This window comes from Chiloscyllium plagiosum, unplaced genomic scaffold (genome assembly GCF_037043375.1).
Source record: "Chiloscyllium plagiosum isolate Xiang-an unplaced genomic scaffold, Cpla_swu_hap1 HiC_scaffold_38, whole genome shotgun sequence".
Classification (NCBI taxonomy): domain Eukaryota; kingdom Metazoa; phylum Chordata; class Chondrichthyes; order Orectolobiformes; family Hemiscylliidae; genus Chiloscyllium; species Chiloscyllium plagiosum.
The window spans coordinates 35,896,545-35,917,702 of NW_028270176.1; the positions used below are offsets into that span (position 1 = coordinate 35,896,545).

At 56.7% G+C, this 21,158-nt stretch overlaps 2 protein-coding genes across 2 annotated transcripts; one reads left to right on the forward strand and one right to left on the reverse strand.

The window, feature by feature from the left end:
- The first annotated feature begins 4,780 nt into the window (after positions 1-4,780).
- psenen (presenilin enhancer, gamma-secretase subunit) lies at positions 4,781-19,484 on the forward strand. Its single transcript, XM_087980777.1, has 4 exons — positions 4,781-4,799; positions 7,248-7,346; positions 8,831-8,935; positions 19,102-19,484. Exons 2-4 carry the CDS (start codon positions 7,286-7,288, stop codon positions 19,239-19,241), a joined length of 306 nt encoding a protein of 101 aa, XP_087836903.1. The 5' UTR covers positions 4,781-4,799; positions 7,248-7,285; the 3' UTR covers positions 19,242-19,484.
- LOC148139432 (uncharacterized) lies at positions 19,328-20,455 on the reverse strand. The gene is made up of 2 exons (XM_087980951.1): positions 19,519-20,455; positions 19,328-19,450 (listed from the first exon to the last, which is right to left on the reverse strand). Exons 1-2 carry the CDS (start codon positions 20,453-20,455, stop codon positions 19,395-19,397), a joined length of 993 nt encoding a protein of 330 aa, XP_087837077.1. The 3' UTR covers positions 19,328-19,394.
- Between the last annotated feature and the right edge of the window lie 703 nt (positions 20,456-21,158).

The following is a 21,158-nucleotide window of genomic DNA, read 5'->3' on the forward strand; positions in this document are numbered from 1 at the left end:
TCCCCCCGAGACACCCTCTCCACCGCAGATACTCCCTTTCCCCCGCGATAAACCCTCTCTCTCCGATACATTCTCTCCCCCTCAGATACATCATCCCCCCCCCCCGATAGACCTCTCCCCCTCAGATACGCCCACTCCCCCTCAGATACACCCTCTCCCCCCGATAGACCCTCTCCCCCTCAGATAATCCCTCTCCCCCTCAGATACACCCTCTCCCCCCGATATAGCCACTCCCCCCTGATATATCCTCTGCCCCTCAGATACACCCTCTCCCCCTCAGATACACCCACTCCCCCCGATATACCCTCTCCCCCTCAGATACACCCAGTCCCCCCGATACACCCTCTCCCCCTCAGATACACCCACTCCCCCGGATACACCCTCTCCCCCTCAGATATACCCTCTCCCCCTCAGATACACCCACTCCCCCCGATACATCCTGTCCCCCTCAGATACACCCACTCCCCCGGATACACCCTCTCCCCCTCAGATACACCCTCTCTCCCTCAGATATACCTCTCCCACCCGATACACCCTCTCCTCCTGAGATACACCTTCTCCCCCTCAGATACACCCTCTCTCCCCAGATACACACTCTCCCCCCCGATAGACCTTTTCCCCCTCAGATACAAGCTCTCCCCTTCAGATACACCCTCTCCCCACTCCCCAATACACCCTCTCCCCCCCAATACACCTTTTCCCCATCAGATACACTCTCTCGCCCCCGATACACCCCCTCCCCCTCAGATACACCCTCTTCCCCCGAGACACCCTCTCCACCTCAGATACTCCCTTTCCCCCGCGATAAGCCCTCTCTCTCCGATACATTCTCTCCCCCTCAGATACATCATCCCCCCCCCCCCCGATAGACCTCTCCCCCTCAGATATGCCCACTCCCCCTCAGATACGCCCACTCCCCCTCAGATACACCCTCTCCCCGAGATACACCTTCTCCCCCTCAGATACACCCTCTCTCTCCAGATACACCCTCTCCCCCCCCCATAGACCTTCTCCCCCTCAGATACACCCTCTCCCCCGATACACCCTCTACCCCTCAGATACACCCTCTCCCCCCGAGACACCCTCTACCCCGCAGATACACCCTCTCCCCACCCGATACACCCTCTCTCCCTCAGATACACACTCTCCCCTCCGATACACCCACTCCCCCTCAGACACACCCTCTACCCCCGATACACCCTCTACCCCGCAGATACACCCTCTCCCCACCCGATACACCCTCTCTCCCTCAGATACACACTCTCCCCTCCGATACACCCACTCCCCCTCAGACACACCCTCTACCCCCGATACACCCTCTCCCCCTCAGATATACACTCTCCCCCCGATACAAACAATCCCCCTCAGACACACCCTCTGCCCCTCGATACACCCGCTCCTCCTCAGACACACCCTCTCCCCCCCCAATACAGACTATCCCCCCTGATATACCCTCTCTCCCTCGGATACACCATCTCGCCCTCAGATACACACTCTCCCCCCGATACACCCTCTCCCCCCGATACACCCTCTCCTCCCCTGATACACCTCTTCCCCCTCAGAGACACCCACTCCCCCCCCCCGATACACCCTCTCCCCCTCAGGTACACCCTCTCCCCACGATACACCATCTCCCCCCGATACACCCTCTCCCCCTCAGATACACTCTTTGCCCCTGATACATCCTCTCCCCCTCAGATACACCCTCTCCCCCTCAGATACACCCTCTCCCCCGATATACCCTCTCACCATCAAATACACCCTCTCCCCCAATACACCCTCCCCCCGATACACCCTCTCCCCCCCGATACACCCTCTCCCCCTCAAATAATCTCTCTCCCCCTCAGATATACCCTCTCCCCCCGATACAGCCATTCACCCCTGATATACCCTCTCCCCGTCAGATACACCCACTCCCCCGATACACCTTGTCCCCCTCAGATACACCCACTCCCCCCCGATACACCCTGTCCCCCTCAGATACACCCTCTCCCCCTCAGATATACCTCTCCCACCCGATACACCCTCTCCCCCTCAGATACACCTTCTCCTCCTCAGATACACCCTCTACCCCCCGATAGACCTTCTCCCCCTCAGGTACACCCTCTCCCACTCAGATACACCCTCAACCCCCGATACACCCTCTTCCCCCCGATACACCCTCTCCCCCTCAGATACACCCTCTCCCCCTCCCCGATACACCCTCTCCCCCCCCGAAACACCCTCTCCCCCTCAGATACACCCTCTCCCCCCGATACAGCCTCTCCCCCCGATACACCCTGTCCCCCTCAGATACACCTACTCCCCACGATACAACCTCTTCCCCTCAGATACACCTTCTCCCCCTCAGATACACCCTCTCCCCCACAATAGACCTTCTCCCCCTCAGATACACCCTCTCCCCCGATACACGCTCTCCCCCTCACTTACACCCTCAACCCCCGATACACCCTCTCCCCCTCAGATACACCCTCGCCCCCTCTGATACACTCTCTCCCCCTCAGATACACTCTCTCCCCCTCTGATACACCTCTCCCATTCAGATACACCCTCTCCCCCCCGATACACCCTCTACCCCTCAGATACACCCTCTCCCTCCGATACACTCTGTCCCCCTCAGATACACCCTCTCTCTCCAGATACACCCTCTACCCCTCAGATACACCCTCACCCCCCTCCCCGATACACCCTCACCCCCCGATACACCTTCTCCCCCTCAGATACACCTTCTCCCCCCTCCCCGATACACCCTCTCACCCCCATAGACATTCTCCCCCTCAGATACACCCTCTCCCCCCTCCCCGATACACCTTCTCCCCCTCAGATACGCCCTCTCGCCCCTGATACATCCTCTCCCCCTCAGATACATCCTCTCCTCCCCGATACACCCTCTCCCCCAATACACCCTCTCCCCCTCGATACACCCTCTCCCCCTCAGATACACCCTCCCCCACTCGATACACCCTCTCCCCCTCTGATACACTCTCTCCCCCCGATACACCCTCTACCCCTCAGATACACCCTCTCCCCCTCAGATACACCCTCTCCCCCTCAGATACACCCTCTCCCCCCGATACACCCTGTCCCCCTCAGATACACCCTCTACCCCTCAAATACACCTCTCCCCCTCAGATAAACCCTCTCCCCTCTGATACACCCTCTCCCCCTCAAATACACCTTCTCCCTCCTGATACATCCTCTCCCCCTCAGATACACCCTCTCCCCTCCGATACACCTCACCCCCTCAAATACACCCTCTCCCTCCCAATACACCTTCTCCCTCTCAGATACACCCTCTCTCTCCCTCAGATACACCTATTCCCCCTCAGATGCCATCATTCCTCTTCTGATAGACCCTTTTGCCCTCAGGTACCCACATTCGCCCTCAGATATCACCTCTGAAATGCCCCCATTCTCCCTTCAGGTACGCTCTCTCCACCTCAAGTACCCTCACTGCCTCTCAGACGCCCTCACTGCCCCTCGGATACACTCTGTCCCCCTCAGAAAACCATATCCCCTCTCAAATACCCCGATTCTTTCTCAGGTACCCCTATTCCCTCTCAGTTACATCCACTCACTCTCAGAAACCCCCTCTCCCCCGCGGTTACCTCCTCTCCCCCGAAATACCGCCACTCCCTCTCAGAAACCCCCTCTCCCCCACGGTTACCTCCTCTCCTCCGAAATACCCGGCATTCCTTCTCAGAAACCCCTAATCCCCCTCAAAACACCTCAGACACCCCATTTCTCCTCAGATACCCTAATTCACCCTCAGTTATCCATTCCCCCTCATTTACTCTCAGTTACCCCATTCCCCTTCAAATACCCCCATTCCCCATCATTAACCCTCAGGTATCCCCATTCCTCTTCAAATGCCCCCTTTCACCTCAGTTACTCCCATTCCCACTCAGATACCCCATGCCCCCTCACATACCCTCAGTTGATCCCATTGCCCTTCAAATACCCCCATTTACACTCAGCTACCCAATTCCCTTAAATAGCCCCACCTCCCTCATTTCTCCCCAAGTACCCCATTTCTGTTTATTTACCCTCTTTTATTCCCATTCCCCCTCAAATACCATATTCCCCTCAAAAACCCCATTCCCTATCAAATACCCCCATTCCAACTCAAATACCCCCATTTCCCCAAATTTTCTCTCAAATACCCCCATTTCCCCTCAAATACCCCATTCCCCCAAATTTTCTCTCAAATACCCCCATTCCCCTCAAATACCCCCATTTCCCCAAATTTTCTCTCAAATACCCCCTTTCCCCTCAAATACCCCATTTCCCCCAAATTTTCTCTCAAATACCCCCATTTCCCCTCAAATACCCCCATTTCCCCAAATTTTCTCTCAAATACCCCCATTTCCCCTCAAATACCCCCATTCCCCCAAATTTTCTCTCAAATACTCCCTTTCCCCTCAAATACCCCCATTTCCCCAAATTTTCTCTCAAATACCCCCATCCCCCTCATTTAACCTCACATACCCCAATTCTCCCTCATTTACCCCATTCCCCCTCAGAAGCCACACCCCCCATCAGCCTCCGGTCCTCCCGTTGCAGCGCCCCCCGCCGTCCTGGAGGACTCCCACCCAATCCCGACCACCAGGGGCGCGGCACGCATGCGCGGGCGACGTTGCTGTCGTAGTAACGGCCGGTAACGGCGAAAATTAAACGCGACGTTAACGCTCCGTCTCGAGGCGGCAGAAATTCCAGGATCGGCGTGCCGAGAGCGCGGAGTGCATCGGCCGGCACTTCGCGTCGCTTACAAAAATAAATTTGTTTTTTTTCCCCCCCAGGTGACGGTGGGCGCGTGGGGTCATGGGAGTTGTAGTTCCCTCGGGTGCGGTATCCCGGCAGGCAGCGCGGCACCGCTGGGGGAGCGCAGGCGCAGTACGGAGAGGGTGAGGGAGGAAGGAGGAAGAGGGAGGATAAGAGGAGGGGGAGTGGGGAAAGGAGGGAATGGGGGAAAGGAGGGAGTGGGGGAAAGGAGGGAATGGGGGAAAGGAGGGAGTTGGGAAGGAGGGAGTGGGGAAAGGAGGGAATGGGGAAAGGAGGGAGTGGGGGAAAGGAGGGAGTGGGGGAAAGGAGGGAATGGGGGAAAGAGGGAATGGGGGAAAGGAGGGAGTGGGGGAAAGGAGGGAATGGGGAAGGAGGGAATGGGGGAAAGAGGGAATGGGGGAAAGGAGGGAGTGGGGGAAAGGAGGGAGTGGGGGAAAGGAGGGAATGGGGGAAGGAGGGAGTGGGGGAAAGGAGGGAATGGGGGAAAGAGGGAATGGGGGAAAGGAGGGAGTGGGGGAAAGGAGGGAATGGGGGAAAGGAGGGAATGGGGGAAAGAGGGAATGGGGGAAAGGAGGGAGTGGGGGAAAGGAGGGAGTGGGGGAAAGGAGGGAGTGGGGGAAAGGAGGGAGTGGGGGAAAGGAGGGAGTGGGGGAATGGGGGAAAGGAGGGAGTGGGGGAATGGGGGAAAGGAGGGAATGGGGGAAAGGAGGGAGTGGGGGAAAGGAGGGAGTGGGGAAAAGGAGGGAGTGGGGAAAAGGAGGGAGTGGGGGAAAGGAGGGAATGGGGAAGGAGGGAGTGGGGGAAAGGAGGGAGTGGGGAAAAGGAGGGAGTGGGGAAAAGGAGGGAGTGGGGGAAAGGAGGGAGTGGGGGAAAGGAGGGAGTGGGGAAAAGGAGGGAGTGGGGGAAAGGAGGGAGTGGGGGAAAGGAGGGAGTGGGGGAAAGGAGGGAGTGGGGAAAAGGAGGGAGTGGGGAAAAGGAGGGAGTGGGGGAAAGGAGGGAGTGGGGAAAAGGAGGGAGTGGGGAAAAGGAGGGAGTGGGGAAAGGAGGGAGTGGGGAAAAGGAGGGAGTGGGGGAAAGGAGGGAATGGGGAAGGAGGGAGTGGGGAAAAGGAGGGAGTGGGGGAAAGGAGGGAGTGGGGGAAAGGAGGGAGTGGGGAAAAGGAGGGAGTGGGGAAAAGGAGGGAGTGGGGGAAAGGAGGGAGTGGGGGAAAGGAGGGAGTGGCGGAAAGGAGGGAATGGGGGAAAGGAGGGAATGGGGGAAAGGAGGGAGTGGGGAAAAGGAGGGAGTGGGGGAAAGGAGGGAATGGGGAAGGAGGGAGTGGGGGAAAGGAGGGAGTGGGGGAAAGGAGGGAGTGGGGGAAAGGAGGGAGTGGGGGAAAGGAGGGAGTGGGGGAAAGGAGGGAATGGGGAAGGAGGGAGTGGGGGAAAGGAGGGAATGGGGAAGGAGGGAGTGGGGGAAAGAGGGAATGGGGGAAAGGAGGGAGTGGGGGGGAAAGGAGGGAGTGGGGGGGAAAGGAGGGAGTGGGGGAAGGAGGGAGTGGGGGAAAGGAGGGAGTGGGGGAAAGGAGGGAGTGGGGGAAAGGAGGGAGTGGGGGAAAGGAGGGAATGGGGGAAAGGAGGGATTGGAAGGAGGGAATGGGGAAAGGAGGGAGTGGGGGAAAGGAGGGAGTGGGGGAAAGGAGGGAATGGGGAAAGGAGAAATGGAGGGGGAGAGAGTGGAGTGAAGGAGGGAGGGAATGGAAGAGGAAATGGAGAGGGGGAGGAGGTGAGGAGGAGGGAGAATGGAGTGGGAGAGAGACAAGGGGTTGGGAAGGAGTGGGGGGAAGGAGAGAAGGAAGGAAGGAAGGACAGAGAAGGGGAGGGAGAAGGAAAGAAGGACAGAGAGAGGGGAGGGAGAAATGGAGGCGGAGGGGAGAGACAGGGGGACAGGGAAGGGAGTGGGAAGATGGTTAGAGGGAGAGGGAAAAAGCGGCGAGAGAGGGAAAGGGGAGTGAGAGTAGGGGAGGAGGAAGGAGAGAAGGGGTGAGTGAGAGATGGAGTGAGGAGAGAGTGACCTTGAGGGAGAGGGGTGAGGAAGCTTTGGATGGTGGAGGGAGGAAGAGAGAGTGGAAACTTGAGGGAGAGTGCATGGAGTGAAAGAAAAGGGGTGAGGGTAGGAGGGAGTGGGGACTGAGCGAGAGGGGGAGAGTAAGGAGTCAAGGTAGGGTAGGGGACAAAGAGGGAAGGCTGTGGAGAGGGCAAGGTGGTGAGAAAGGAAGGAGGGGAATTGGTGCGGAGGGGTTACGGGCACGTGGAAGGGGATGAGAAGGAGGAGAGGGACACGCTGCGAGGGAGGGAGGTGGTTTCAGGAGAGGGGGACGTGAGGAATTGTGAGGCGTGTGAGATAATCCTTGCTGTTTGGTCCTCATTGATTCCCTCTCTCTCCCTCTCCCCAAACCACCACCCCCCTCCCAACACCCCTTCTAGGTGTCGCTGGTGGCCAGGTGGTGGCTGGAGCTGTCGGCATGAATTTGGAACGGGTCAGCAACGAAGACAAACTGACCCTGTGTCGCAAATACTATCTCGGTGAGAACGTGCAGGAGGGTGAGGGAATGTATCAGCTCAGACAGAGATCCCGTTCACACATACCCCTCAGATTCATGCTCAGAGCACTGTGCACAGTTCCATACTCCATATCCCTCAGTTAGACCCACACTCGGAGCACCGTGCACAGTTCCAGTCTCCGTATCCCTGCATTAGACCCACACTCGGAGCACCGTGCACAGTTCCGGTCTCCGTATCCCTCAGTTAGACCCACACTCGGAGCACCGTGCACAGTTCCGGTCTCCGTATCCCTCAGTTAGACCCACACTCGGAGCACTGTGCACAGTTCCAGTCTCCGTATCCCTCAGCTAGTCCCACACTCGGAGCACCGTGCACAGTTCCAGTCTCGGTTTCCCTCAGTTAGACCCACACTCGGAACACCGTGCACAGTTCCAGTCTCGGTATCCCTCAGTTAGACCCACACTCGGAACACCGTGCACAATTCCAGTCTCCCTATCCCTCAGTTAGACCCACACTCGGAGCACCGTGCACGGTTCCAGTCTCCGTATCCTTCAGTCAGACCCACACTCGGAGCACTGTGCACAGTTCCTGTCTCCGTATCCCTCAGTCAGACCCACACTCGGAGCACCGTGCACAGTTCCAGTCTCCGTATCCCTCAGTCAGACCCACACTCGGAGCACCGTGCACAGTTCCAGTCTCTGTATCCCTCAGTTAGACCCACACTCGGAGCACTGTGCACAGTTCCAGTCTCCGTACCCCTCAGTCAGACCCACACTCGGAGCACTGTGCACAGTTCCAGTCTCCGTATCCCTCAGTTAGACCCACACTCGGAGCACCGTGTACAGTTCCAGTCTCCGTATCCCTCAGTCAGACCCACACTCGGAGCACTGTGCACAGTTCCAGTCTCCGTATCCCTCAGTCAGACCCACACTCGGAGCACTGTGCACAGTTCCAGTCTCCGTATCCCTCAGTTAGACCCACACTCGGAGCACCGTGTACAGTTCCAGTCTCCGTATCCCTCAGTCAGACCCACACTCGGAGCACTGTGCACAGTTCCAGTCTCCGTATCCCTCAGTCAGTCCCACACTCGGAGCACCGTGCACAGTTCCAGTCTCCGTATCCCTCAGTCAGTCCCACACTCGGAGCACCGTGCACAGTTCCAGTCTCCGTACCCCTCAGTCAGTCCCACACTCGGAGCACCGTGCACAGTTTCAGTCTCCGTACCCCTCAGTCAGACCCACACTCGGAGCACTGTGCACAGTTCCAGTCTCCGTACCCCTCAGTCAGACCCACACTCGGAGCACCGTGCACAGTTCCAGTCTCCGTATCCCTCAGTTAGACCCACACTTGGAGCACTGTGGGGGGTGGGCGGAGAGCTGGGGCGAGGGAGGGGAGAGGTGGGGAATGAAGAGAAGAGTTGGTTCCCGGCTGTTACAGAGCAGGAAGAGAGGGCCCTGTGTGTGCTGTGTGTTCCTAGTTTGTTGTTTGCCCCGGCTGTTCTCCAGGTGGGTTTGCTCTGCTGCCGTTCCTCTGGCTGGTCAATGTCGTCTGGTTTTTCCAGGAGGCCTTCCTGAAACCACCGTTCACCGAGCAACTGCAGATTAGGAAATGTGAGTAAGGGCAGCTCCCCAGGGTCAGGATCCAGTCAGAGGCAGGGGTCATCACATCGTCCTTCACCCCATCACCCCACACACACACACAGACACACATACAGACACTCTCTCTCTCTCTCTCGCACACACACACATACATACACTCTCACACAAACACATAGAGATGCGCGCACACATACATACACACACATAGAGAGACACGCACACACTCACACACGCAAATAGACACGCCAACATGCATACACTCTCACGCACATAGAGATACACACACATATTTACACTCACACATACATACACACACGCACATAGACACCCGCACATACATACATACACACACACACATACATACACTCACACACGCACATAGAGACACACTTATATTCACTCACACATGCACATAGACACACATACGCTCACACGCACAGAGGCACACATACACACACGCACATAGAGACACATACATGCACTCACACACGCACATAAAGACACATACATGCACTCACGCACATAAAGACACACACACACAGAGACACGCACACACACTCTCTCACACGCACATAGAGACATATACTTACAGTCACACGCACATAGAGACACACGTACATACACTCACATACGCACATAGAAACACACAGATACACACACACACATACACTCTCATGCACATAGAGAGACACACACGCACATAGAGACACACAAACATACATTCACATACGCACACAGAGACACACACACACACACACTCATACACGCACATAGAGACGCGCACGTGCATAGAGACTCGGGCGCATACACTCGCACACATACATACACTCACGCACACATAGAGACACGCACATACATACACTCACGCACATAGAGACACATGCACAGACATACACGCAAATAGAGACACGCACAGACACACACACAATCTCTCACACACACACACACACAAGCACATAGAGACACACACACACACGCACATAGAGACACACACACTCAGACACACAGTCACACTCACGCACATAGAGACACGCACAGACAAACACTCATGCACATGGAGACGCACACACATTCAGATACATGCATACACACGCACATAGAGACACGCACACATACACACTCTCACGCACAGAAACGCACACATACACGCACGCACATACATAAACTCACGCACATAGAGACACGCACACATACATACACACACGCACATACTCATATACACACACACAGAGACACACACATAGAGACACGCACACATACACTCACACACACATAGAGACACGCACATAGACATGCACACATACACTCACGCACACACACATACACGCACATAGAGACACACACACAAACATACACTGACATACGCACACACTCACACGCACATAGAGACACACATACACTCACACACGCACATACAGAGACACACACGCACATAGAGACACACACACATGCATACACACACATGCACATAGAGACACACACATGCATACACTCAGACACGCACATAGAGACACACACATACATACACTCTCACACACGCACATACACTCACACATAAATACACGCACATACATACACTCACACGCACACATAGAGACACGCACACATATACATTCACGCACATAGAGACACACACACATACATACACTCACGCACATAGAGACACACACGCACACGTACATACACTCACATATGTACATACACTCGGAAATAGAAACACGCACATACATACGCACATAGAGACAGATGCAGATACATACACTCACGCACGTACACTCACGCACATACACTCACGCACGTACACTCACGCACGTACACTCACGCACGTACACTCACGCACGTACACTCACGCACGTACACTCACGCACATACATACACGCACGTACACTCACGCACATACATACACGCACGTACACTCACGCACGTACACTCACGCACGTACACTCACGCACGTACACACACGCACGTACACTCACGCACGTACACTCACGCACGTACACTCACGCACGTACACTCACGCACGTACACTCACGCACGTACACACACGCACGTACACACACGCACGTACACTCACGCACGTACACTCACGCACGTACACTCACGCACGTACACTCACGCACGTACACTCACGCACGTACACTCACGCACGTACATACACGCACGTACACACACGCACGTACACTCACGCACGTACACTCACGCACGTACACGCACGCACGTACACGCACGCACGTACACGCGCACGCACATGCACGCACGCACATGCACGCACCACATGCACGCACCACACGCACGCACCACACGCACGCACCACACGCGCGCGCACCACACGCGCGCGCACCACACGCGCGCGCACACATACGCACGTAGAGGCGCGCGCGCGCATAGTCGCGTGCACAGACTCGCGCGCACAGACATACGCACATACATACACTCGCACATAGAGACACACGCGCATAGTCACGCACGCGCACATGCGCGCACGCGCAAGTACGCGCACGTACATGCACGCACACATGCACGCACGCACACATGCACGCACGCACACAGACGCGCACACACTCACACGCACATAGAGACGCGCACACACTCACACGCACAGAGAGACACACATATATACACTCTCACACGCACATAGAGACACACACATACATACACTCTCACACACGCACATACACTCACACATAAATACACGCACATACATACACTCACACGCACATACACGCACGCACACGGAAACGCGCGCACGTAGAGTCGCGCGCGCACGTAGAGTCGCGCGCGCGCACGTAGAGTCGCGCGCGCACGTAGAGTCGCGCGCGCACGTAGAGTCGCGCCCATACGTAGAGTCGCGCGCCCACACAGACTCGCGCGCCCACACAGACTCGCGCGCTCATAGAGTCACGCGCGCGCATAGTCGCGTGCACAGACTCGCGCGCACAGACATACGCACATACATACACTCACGCACGTACACTCACGCACGTACACTCACGCACGTACACTCACGCACGTACACTCACGCACGTACACGCACGCACGTACACGCACGCACGTACACGCGCACGCACGTACACGCGCACGCACGTACACGCGCACGCACATGCACGCACCACACGCGCGCGCACCACACGCGCGCGCACCACACGCGCGCGCACCACAAGCGCGCGCACCACAAGCGCGCGCACCACACGCGCGCGCACCACGCGCACGCGCACATACGCGCACGCGCACATACGCACGTAGAGTCGCGCGCGCGCACGTAGAGTCGCGCGCTCATAGAGTCACGCGCGCGCATAGTCGCGTGCACAGACATACGCACATACATACACTCACGCACATAGAGACACACGCGCATACATACACACACGCGCATAGTCACGCACGCGCACACGCGCGAGCACATGCGCGCACGCGCAAGTACGCGCACGTACATGCACGCACACATGCACGCACGCACACATGCACGCATGCACACATGCACGCACGCACACAGACGCGCACACACTCACACGCACATAGAGACGCGCACACACTCACGCACAGAGAGACACACACATATATACACTCTCACACGCACATAGAGACACACACATACATACACTCTCACACGCACATAGAGACACACACATACATACACTCTCACACACGCACATACACTCACACATAAATACACGCACATACATACACTCACACGCACATACACGCACGCACACGGAAACGCGCCCATACGTAGAGTCGCGCCCATACGTAGAGTCGCGCCCATACGTAGAGTCGCGCCCCCACACAGACTCGCGCGCCCACACAGACTCGCGCGCTCATAGAGTCACGCGCGCGCATAGTCGCGTGCACAGACTCGCGCGCACAGACATACGCACATACATACACTCACGCACATACATACACGCACATACATACACGCACGTACACTCACGCACGTACACTCACGCACGTACACTCACGCACGTACACTCACGCACGTACACTCACGCACGTACACACACGCACGTACACACGCACGTACACTCACGCACGTACACACGCACGTACACTCACGCACGTACACTCACGCACGTACACTCACGCACGTACACTCACGCACGTACACACACGCACGTACACACACGCACGTACACACGCGCACGTACACACGCGCACGTACACACGCGCACGTACACACGCGCACGTATACGCGCACGCACATGCACGCACGCACATGCACGCACGCACCACACGCACGCGCACCACAAGCACGCGCACCACAAGCACGCGCACCACACGCACGCGCACCACACGCACGCGCACCACACGCGCGCGCGCACCACACGCGCGCGCACACATACGCACGTAGAGGCGCGCGCGCGCATAGTCGCGTGCACAGACTCGCGCGCACAGACATACGCACATACATACACTCGCACATAGAGACACACGCGCATAGTCACGCACGCGCACATGCGCGCACGCGCAAGTACGCGCACGTACATGCACGCACACATGCACGCACGCACACATGCACGCACGCACACAGACGCGCACACACTCACACGCACATAGAGACGCGCACACACTCACACGCACAGAGAGACACACATATATACACTCTCACACGCACATAGAGACACACACATACATACACTCTCACACACGCACATACACTCACACATAAATACACGCACATACATACACTCACACGCACATACACGCACGCACACGGAAACGCGCGCACGTAGAGTCGCGCGCGCACGTAGAGTCGCGCGCGCACGTAGAGTCGCGCGCGCACGTAGAGTCGCGCGCGCACGTAGAGTCGCGCCCATACGTAGAGTCGCGCCCATACGTAGAGTCGCGCCCCCACACAGACTCGCGCGCCCACACAGACTCGCGCGCTCATAGAGTCACGCGCGCGCATAGTCGCGTGCACAGACTCGCGCGCACAGACATACGCACATACATACACTCACGCACGTACACTCACGCACGTACACTCACGCACGTACACTCACGCACGTACACTCACGCACGTACACTCACGCACGTACACTCACGCACGTACACGCACGCACGTACACTCACGCACGTACACTCACGCACGTACACTCACGCACGTGCACTCACGCACGTGCACGCACGCACGCGCACGCACGCACGCGCACGCACGTACACGCACGCACGTACACGCACGCACGTACACGCGCACGCACGTACACGCGCACGCACATGCACGCACCACACGCACGCGCACCACACGCACGCGCACCACAAGCGCGCGCACCACACGCGCGCGCACCACACGCGCGCGCACCACACGCGCGCGCACCACGCGCACGTGCACATACGCGCGCGCGCACATACGCACGTAGAGTCGCGCGCGCGCACGTAGAGTCGCGCGCTCATAGAGTCACGCGCGCGCATAGTCGCGTGCACAGACATACGCACATACATACACTCACGCACATAGAGACACACGCGCATACATACACACACGCGCATAGTCACGCGCGCGCACACGCGCGCGCACATGCGCGCACGCGCAAGTACGCGCACGTACATGCACGCACACATGCACGCACGCACACATGCACGCATGCACACATGCACGCACGCACACAGACGCGCACACACTCACACGCACATAGAGACGCGCACACACTCACGCACAGAGAGACACACACATATATACACTCTCACACGCACATAGAGACACACACATACATACACTCTCACACGCACATAGAGACACACACATACATACACTCTCACACACGCACATACACTCACACATAAATACACGCACATACATACACTCACACGCACATACACGCACGCACACGGAAACGCGCGCACGTAGAGTCGCGCCCATACGTAGAGTCGCGCCCATACGTAGAGTCGCGCCCCCACACAGACTCGCGCGCCCACACAGACTCGCGCGCTCATAGAGTCACGCGCGCGCATAGTCGCGTGCACAGACTCGCGCGCACAGACATACGCACATACATACACTCACGCACATACATACACGCACGTACACTCACGCACATACATACACGCACGTACACTCACGCACATACACTCACGCACGTACACTCACGCACATACACTCACGCACGTACACACACGCACGTACACACGCACGTACACTCACGCACGTACACACGCACGTACACTCACGCACGTACACTCACGCACGTACACTCACGCACGTACACACACGCACGTACACACACGCACGTACACTCACGCACGTACACTCACGCACGTACACTCACGCACGTACACTCACGCACGTACACACACGCACGTACACACACGCACGTACACACACGCACGTACACACGCGCACGTACACACGCGCACGTACACACGCGCACGTACACACGCGCACGTATACGCGCACGCACATGCACGCACGCACATGCACGCACGCACACGCACGCACGCACACGCACGCGCACCACACGCGCGCGCACCACACGCGCGCGCACCACACGCGCGCGCACCACACGCGCGCGCACCACACGCGCGCGCACCACACGCACGCGCACCACACGCACGCGCACATACGCGCACGCGCACATACGCACGTAGAGGCACGCGCGCACGTAGAGTCACGCGCGCGCATAGTCGCGTGCACAGACTCGCGCGCACAGACATACGCACATACATACACTCACGCACATAGAGACACACGCGCATACATACACGCACGCGCATAGTCACGCACGCGCACACGCGCGCGCACATGCGCGCACGCGCAAGTACGCGCACGTACATGCACGCACACATGCACGCACGCACACATGCACGCACGCACACAGACGCGCACACACTCACACGCACATAGAGACGCGCACACACTCACACGCACAGAGAGACACACACATATATACACTCTCACACGCACATAGAGACACACACATACATACACTCTCACACGCACATAGAGACACACACATACATACACTCTCACACACGCACATACACTCACACATAAATACACGCACATACATACACTCACACGCACATACACGCACGCACACGGAAACGCGCGCACGTAGAGTCGCGCGCGCACGTAGAGTCGCGCGCGCACGTAGAGTCGCGCGCGCACGTAGAGTCGCGCCCATACGTAGAGTCGCGCCCATACGTAGAGTCGCGCCCATACGTAGAGTCGCGCGCCCACACAGACTCGTGCGCCCACACAGACTCGCGCGCCCACACAGACTCGCGCGCCCACACAGACTCGCGCGCGCATAGTCGCATGCACAGACTCGCGCGCACAGACATACGCACATACATACACTCACGCACATACATACACGCACGTACACTCACGCACGTACACTCACGCACGTACACTCACGCACGTACACACACGCACGTACACACACGCACGTACACTCACGCACGTACACTCACGCACGTACACACACGCACGTACACTCACGCACGTACACTCACGCACGTACACTCACGCACGTACACTCGCGCGTATACGCGCACGCACATGCACGCACGCACATGCACGCACCACAAGCGCGCGCACCACACGCGCGCGCACCACACGCGCACGTACACACACGCGCGTATACGCGCACGCACATGCACGCACGCACATGCACGCGCACCACACGCACGCGCACATACGCGCACGCGCACATACGCGCACGCGCACATACGCGCACGCGCACATACGCACGTAGAGTCGCGCGCGTGCACGTAGAGTCGCGCGCGCAGACACATGCTCACAGAGAGAGACACGCTCACAGAGAGAGACACACACACACACCCACGCACATACACACACCCACGCAGTCACACACGCACATAGAGACACAAACATACATTCACACACGCACACATACACTCATGCACATAGAGACACGCACACACACACTCTCACACGCACATAGAGGCACGCGCAGACATACACTCTCACACACACATAGATACACGCACGCACACACACGCACATAGAGACACACGCACATAGAGACACACGCACATAGAGACACACGCACATAGAGACACGCGCACATAGAGACACGCGCACATAGAGACACGCGCACATAGAGACACGCGCACATAGAGACACGCGCACATAGAGACACGCGCACATAGAGACACGCGCACATAGAGACACGCGCACATAGAGACACGCGCACATAGAGACACGCGCACATAGAGACACGCGCACATAGAGACACGCGCACATAGAGACACGCGCACATAGAGACACGCGCACATAGAGACACGCGCACATAGCGACACGCGCACATAGCGACACGCGCACATAGCGACACGCGCACATAGCGACACGCGCGCACATAGCGACACGCGCGCACATAGCGACACGCGCGCACATAGCGACACGCGCGCACATAGCGACACGCGCGCACATAGCGACACACGCACGCACATAGCGACACACGCACGCACATAGCGACACACGCACTTAGACACACACACGTACATAGAGACACACACGTACATAGAGACACACATACATACACACACATAGAGACATACACTCACACATGCACATAGAGACACACACTCTCACACGCAAATAGAGACACACATACTCACACACGCACATAGATTGACACACACACACATGCACGTAGAAACACACATACATACACTCACACGCACATAGGGACACATGCACATACATACACTCACACACGCACTCTCACACGCACAGAAACACAGACACAGAATCTCGCGCACATGGAGACACACACTCACACAAGCACATAGAGACACACACATACATACGCGCTCACACGCACATAGAGACACACACATACTTACACGCACGCACATAGAGACACACACATACTTACACGCACGCACATAGAGACACACACTCACACGCACATAGAGACACACACATACTTACACGCACGCACATAGAGACACACACTCACACGCACATAGAGACACACACACGCATACACACTCACACGAACATAGAGAGACATGCACATAGAGACACGCACAGACACTCTCACGCAAATAGAGACACACAATCTAACACACAGAGAGACATACTCACACAAGCACATACACTCTCACACGCACATAGAGAGACACACACGTGCATACACTCCCACGCACATAGAGACACACGCGCAGACACACATGCAAATAGAGACACGCACACACAGACACGCAATCTCACGCATAAAGAGACACACGCACTCACACAAGCACAGAGACACACAAACATACACTCACACGCACAAAGACACATACATACATACACTCACGCACATAGAGATACACACAGAGACACATGCACGTAGAGACGCACAAACAGACACACTCTCACACGCAAATAGAGACACGCGCACACACACACAGACAATCTCATGCACATAGAGACACACACAGACACACAGTCTCACATACGCATACATACACTCACACAAGCACAGAGACACACCTACATACTCACACAAGTACATAGAGACACACACATACATACGTACACTCACACAAGCACATAGAGACACGCACACACAGACACACTCACGTGCACATAGAGACACAAACACACACACACACAGACACACACGCGCACATGGAGACACACTCGCACACGCACTCGCACAGGCACACACATACGTAGAGAGACAGACGCACACACACACATACTGAGACATACACACACACACAGGGACACAAGCAGCCAGACCCACGCCCGCTGCCAGACTCGCGCGTGTGCACACACACACACCCTTGCGCTCAAGCACACGCACGCACACCCCGCGTGCAAGACACACACCCTCACACTCAGACACACACACACACAAAACACATGCTCAGACAGACACGCACCCTCACACTCAGACACGTACACACCCTCACCCCGCGTGCGCGCGCGCGCACACCCTCACGCTCAAACACACACACAACTCGCTCAGACGCGCGCACACACACACACACACGCGCGCGTGTCCCCCAATCAGACATGACTGTCTCATTCTGGAGTTTCACCTCACATCTGCCCAAGCTGTGCAGCCCCATGTGCCAGCTCCTGGGGGTGACCTTTCACCCATTCCCAGCCCGTTGCTACCTCGCCCTCGTGCTGGCTGTGACGGGGCCTCCTCTGAGCCCCCTTTGCTCTGTTTGACATGTGTTGAGGGTGCTATGTGAATGCAGTGTTGTTGTCCTTGCAGATGTGAAATGGTCAGCTGTGGGCCTCCTGCTGTGGATTGCTGCTCTCACCACCTGGATCACCATTTACCAGACATTCCGACCGGAATGGGGAGCTGTTGGTGATTATATCTCCTTCACCATTCCTTTGGGGATTCCATGATGATCAGTGCAGGATGATGGGGATTCACCTGTCGGGGGTTCTCTCCTCACCCCATCCCCCCTCCCCCCCCAGCTGTGTAATGTCATCATTCTCGCTGACGTAAGGCAGTGGCTCGTCCCTCTCTCTCTCTCTTGTCCTCCTCTCTCTCGCTCTCTATCTCCACACACCCCTTCTGTCTCTCTCGGTCTCTCTCGGTGTCTCTCTCGGTCTCTCTCGGTGTCTCTCTCGGTCTCTCTCGGTCTCTCTCTCGGTGTCTCTCTCGGTGTCTCTCTCGGTGTCTCTCGGTGTCTCTGTCTCTCTCTCTGCCTCTGCCTGTATCTCTCTCTCTCTCTCTCTGCCTCTTTCTGCCTCTCTGCCCCTCTCTCTCTCTCTGCCCCTCTCTCTCTCTCTCTGCCTCTCTCTCTCTCTCTGCCCCCCTCTCTCTCTCTCTCTGCCCCTCTCTCTCTCTCTCTCTGCCCCTCTCTCTCTCTCTCTGCCCCTCTCTCTCTCTCTCTGCCCCTCTCTCTCTCTCTCTGCCCCTCTCTCTCTCTCTCTGCCCCTCTCTCTCTCTCTCTGCCCCTCTCTCTCTCTCTCTGCCCCTCTCTCTCTCTCTCTGCCCCTCTCTCTCTCTGCCCCTCTCTCTCTCTCTGCCCCTCTCTCTCTCTCTGCCCCTCTCTCTCTCTCTGCCCCTCTCTCTCTCTCTGCCCCTCTCTCTCTCTCTGCCCCTCTCTCTCTCTCTGCCCCTCTCTCTCTCTCTGCCCCTCTCTCTCTCTCTGCCCCTCTCTCTCTCTCTGCCCCTCTCTCTCTCTCTGCCCCTCTCTCTCTCTCTGCCCCTCTCTCTCTCTCTGCCCCTCTCTCTCTCTCTGCCCCTCTCTCTCTCTCTGCCCTTCTCTCTCTCCCTCTTTGTCTCTCTCTCTCTCTCTGCCTCTCTCTCTCTCTCTGCCTCTCTCTCTCTCTCTGCCTCTCTCTCTCTCTCTGCCTCTCTCTCTCTCTCTGCCTCTCTCTCTCTCTCTCTGCCTCTCTCTCTCTGCTCCTCTCTCTCTCTCTCTCTCTGCCCCTCTCTCTCTCTCTCTGCCCTTCTCTCTCTCTCTGCCCCTCTCTCTCTCTCTCTCTGCCTGTCTCTGTGTGTCTCTCTCTGTATATCTCTCTTCTCCCTCTCTGCCTCTCCCTCTCCCTCTCCCCCCCCCCCCCCCCCCCCCACATCGACCGACACCCACACTTTCAATAACCCACATTGCTGAATTGGAACTGGGTTTACTGGATCGGTTTGAAGTCTATGGTGCACAAAGTAACAAATTGCTTATCCTCTCGTTGGATTCTGCCCAGGAGAGTTCAGCAACAAGTTACTGTCTTCAGTGTGGAGGCATTTTCTATGAGAGATTTCTATCCACAATTTATATCAATGTATGTAACTGTGTTTAGATTAAAATTGTGGTGTTTACAGGTTGACTTGTGTATCTACCCCAGGCACAACACACAGCCGCCCGACCTGTAGCTGGGAGGAGGAATTACAGCCTCCGTAACGTCATCCCGTGGTTGGTCTAACTTTACACATTTTAAGATGTCCAGTACCTCCCAATATGGACACTTTTCAAGATGTCACTATTTATTTCCCCACGTTCTCTAGCTTCTCCACAGTAAACAGTGACTCAATATTCATTTAGTATCTCCCCCATCTCCTGCGGTTCCACACAAAGGCCGCCTTGCTGATCTTTATGGGGCCCTATTCTCTCCCTAGTTACCTTTTTGTCCTCAACATATTTATAAAATTACTTTGAATTCTCCTTAACCCTATTTGCCAAAGCTATCTCATGTCCCCTTTTTGCCCTCCTGATTTCCCTCTTAAGTAAACTCCTACTGCCTTTATACTCTTCTAAGGATTCACTCGATCTATCCTGTCTATACCTGACATATGCTTCCTTCTTTTTCTTAACCAAA

What these genes read in the sequence shown, in the direction of transcription:
- psenen (XM_087980777.1), top strand. Translation starts at nt 7,286, where the DNA reads ATGAATTTGGAACGGGTCAGCAACGAAGACAAACTGACCCTGTGTCGC. An exon ending in GTGTCGCAAATACTATCTCG is followed by an intron (nt 7,347 to 8,830) that starts GTGAGAACGTGC and finishes GCTGTTCTCCAG; the next exon opens with GTGGGTTTGCTCTGCTGCCG. An exon ending in GCAACTGCAGATTAGGAAAT is followed by an intron (nt 8,936 to 19,101) that starts GTGAGTAAGGGC and finishes TTGTCCTTGCAG; the next exon opens with ATGTGAAATGGTCAGCTGTG.
- LOC148139432 (XM_087980951.1), bottom strand. Translation starts at nt 20,455, where the DNA reads ATGTGGGTTATTGAAAGTGTGGGTGTCGGTCGATGTGGGGGGGGGGGG. An exon ending in GAGACAGAGACACCGAGAGA is followed by an intron (nt 19,451 to 19,518) that starts CACCGAGAGAGA and finishes GACACCGAGAGA; the next exon opens with GACCGAGAGAGACACCGAGA.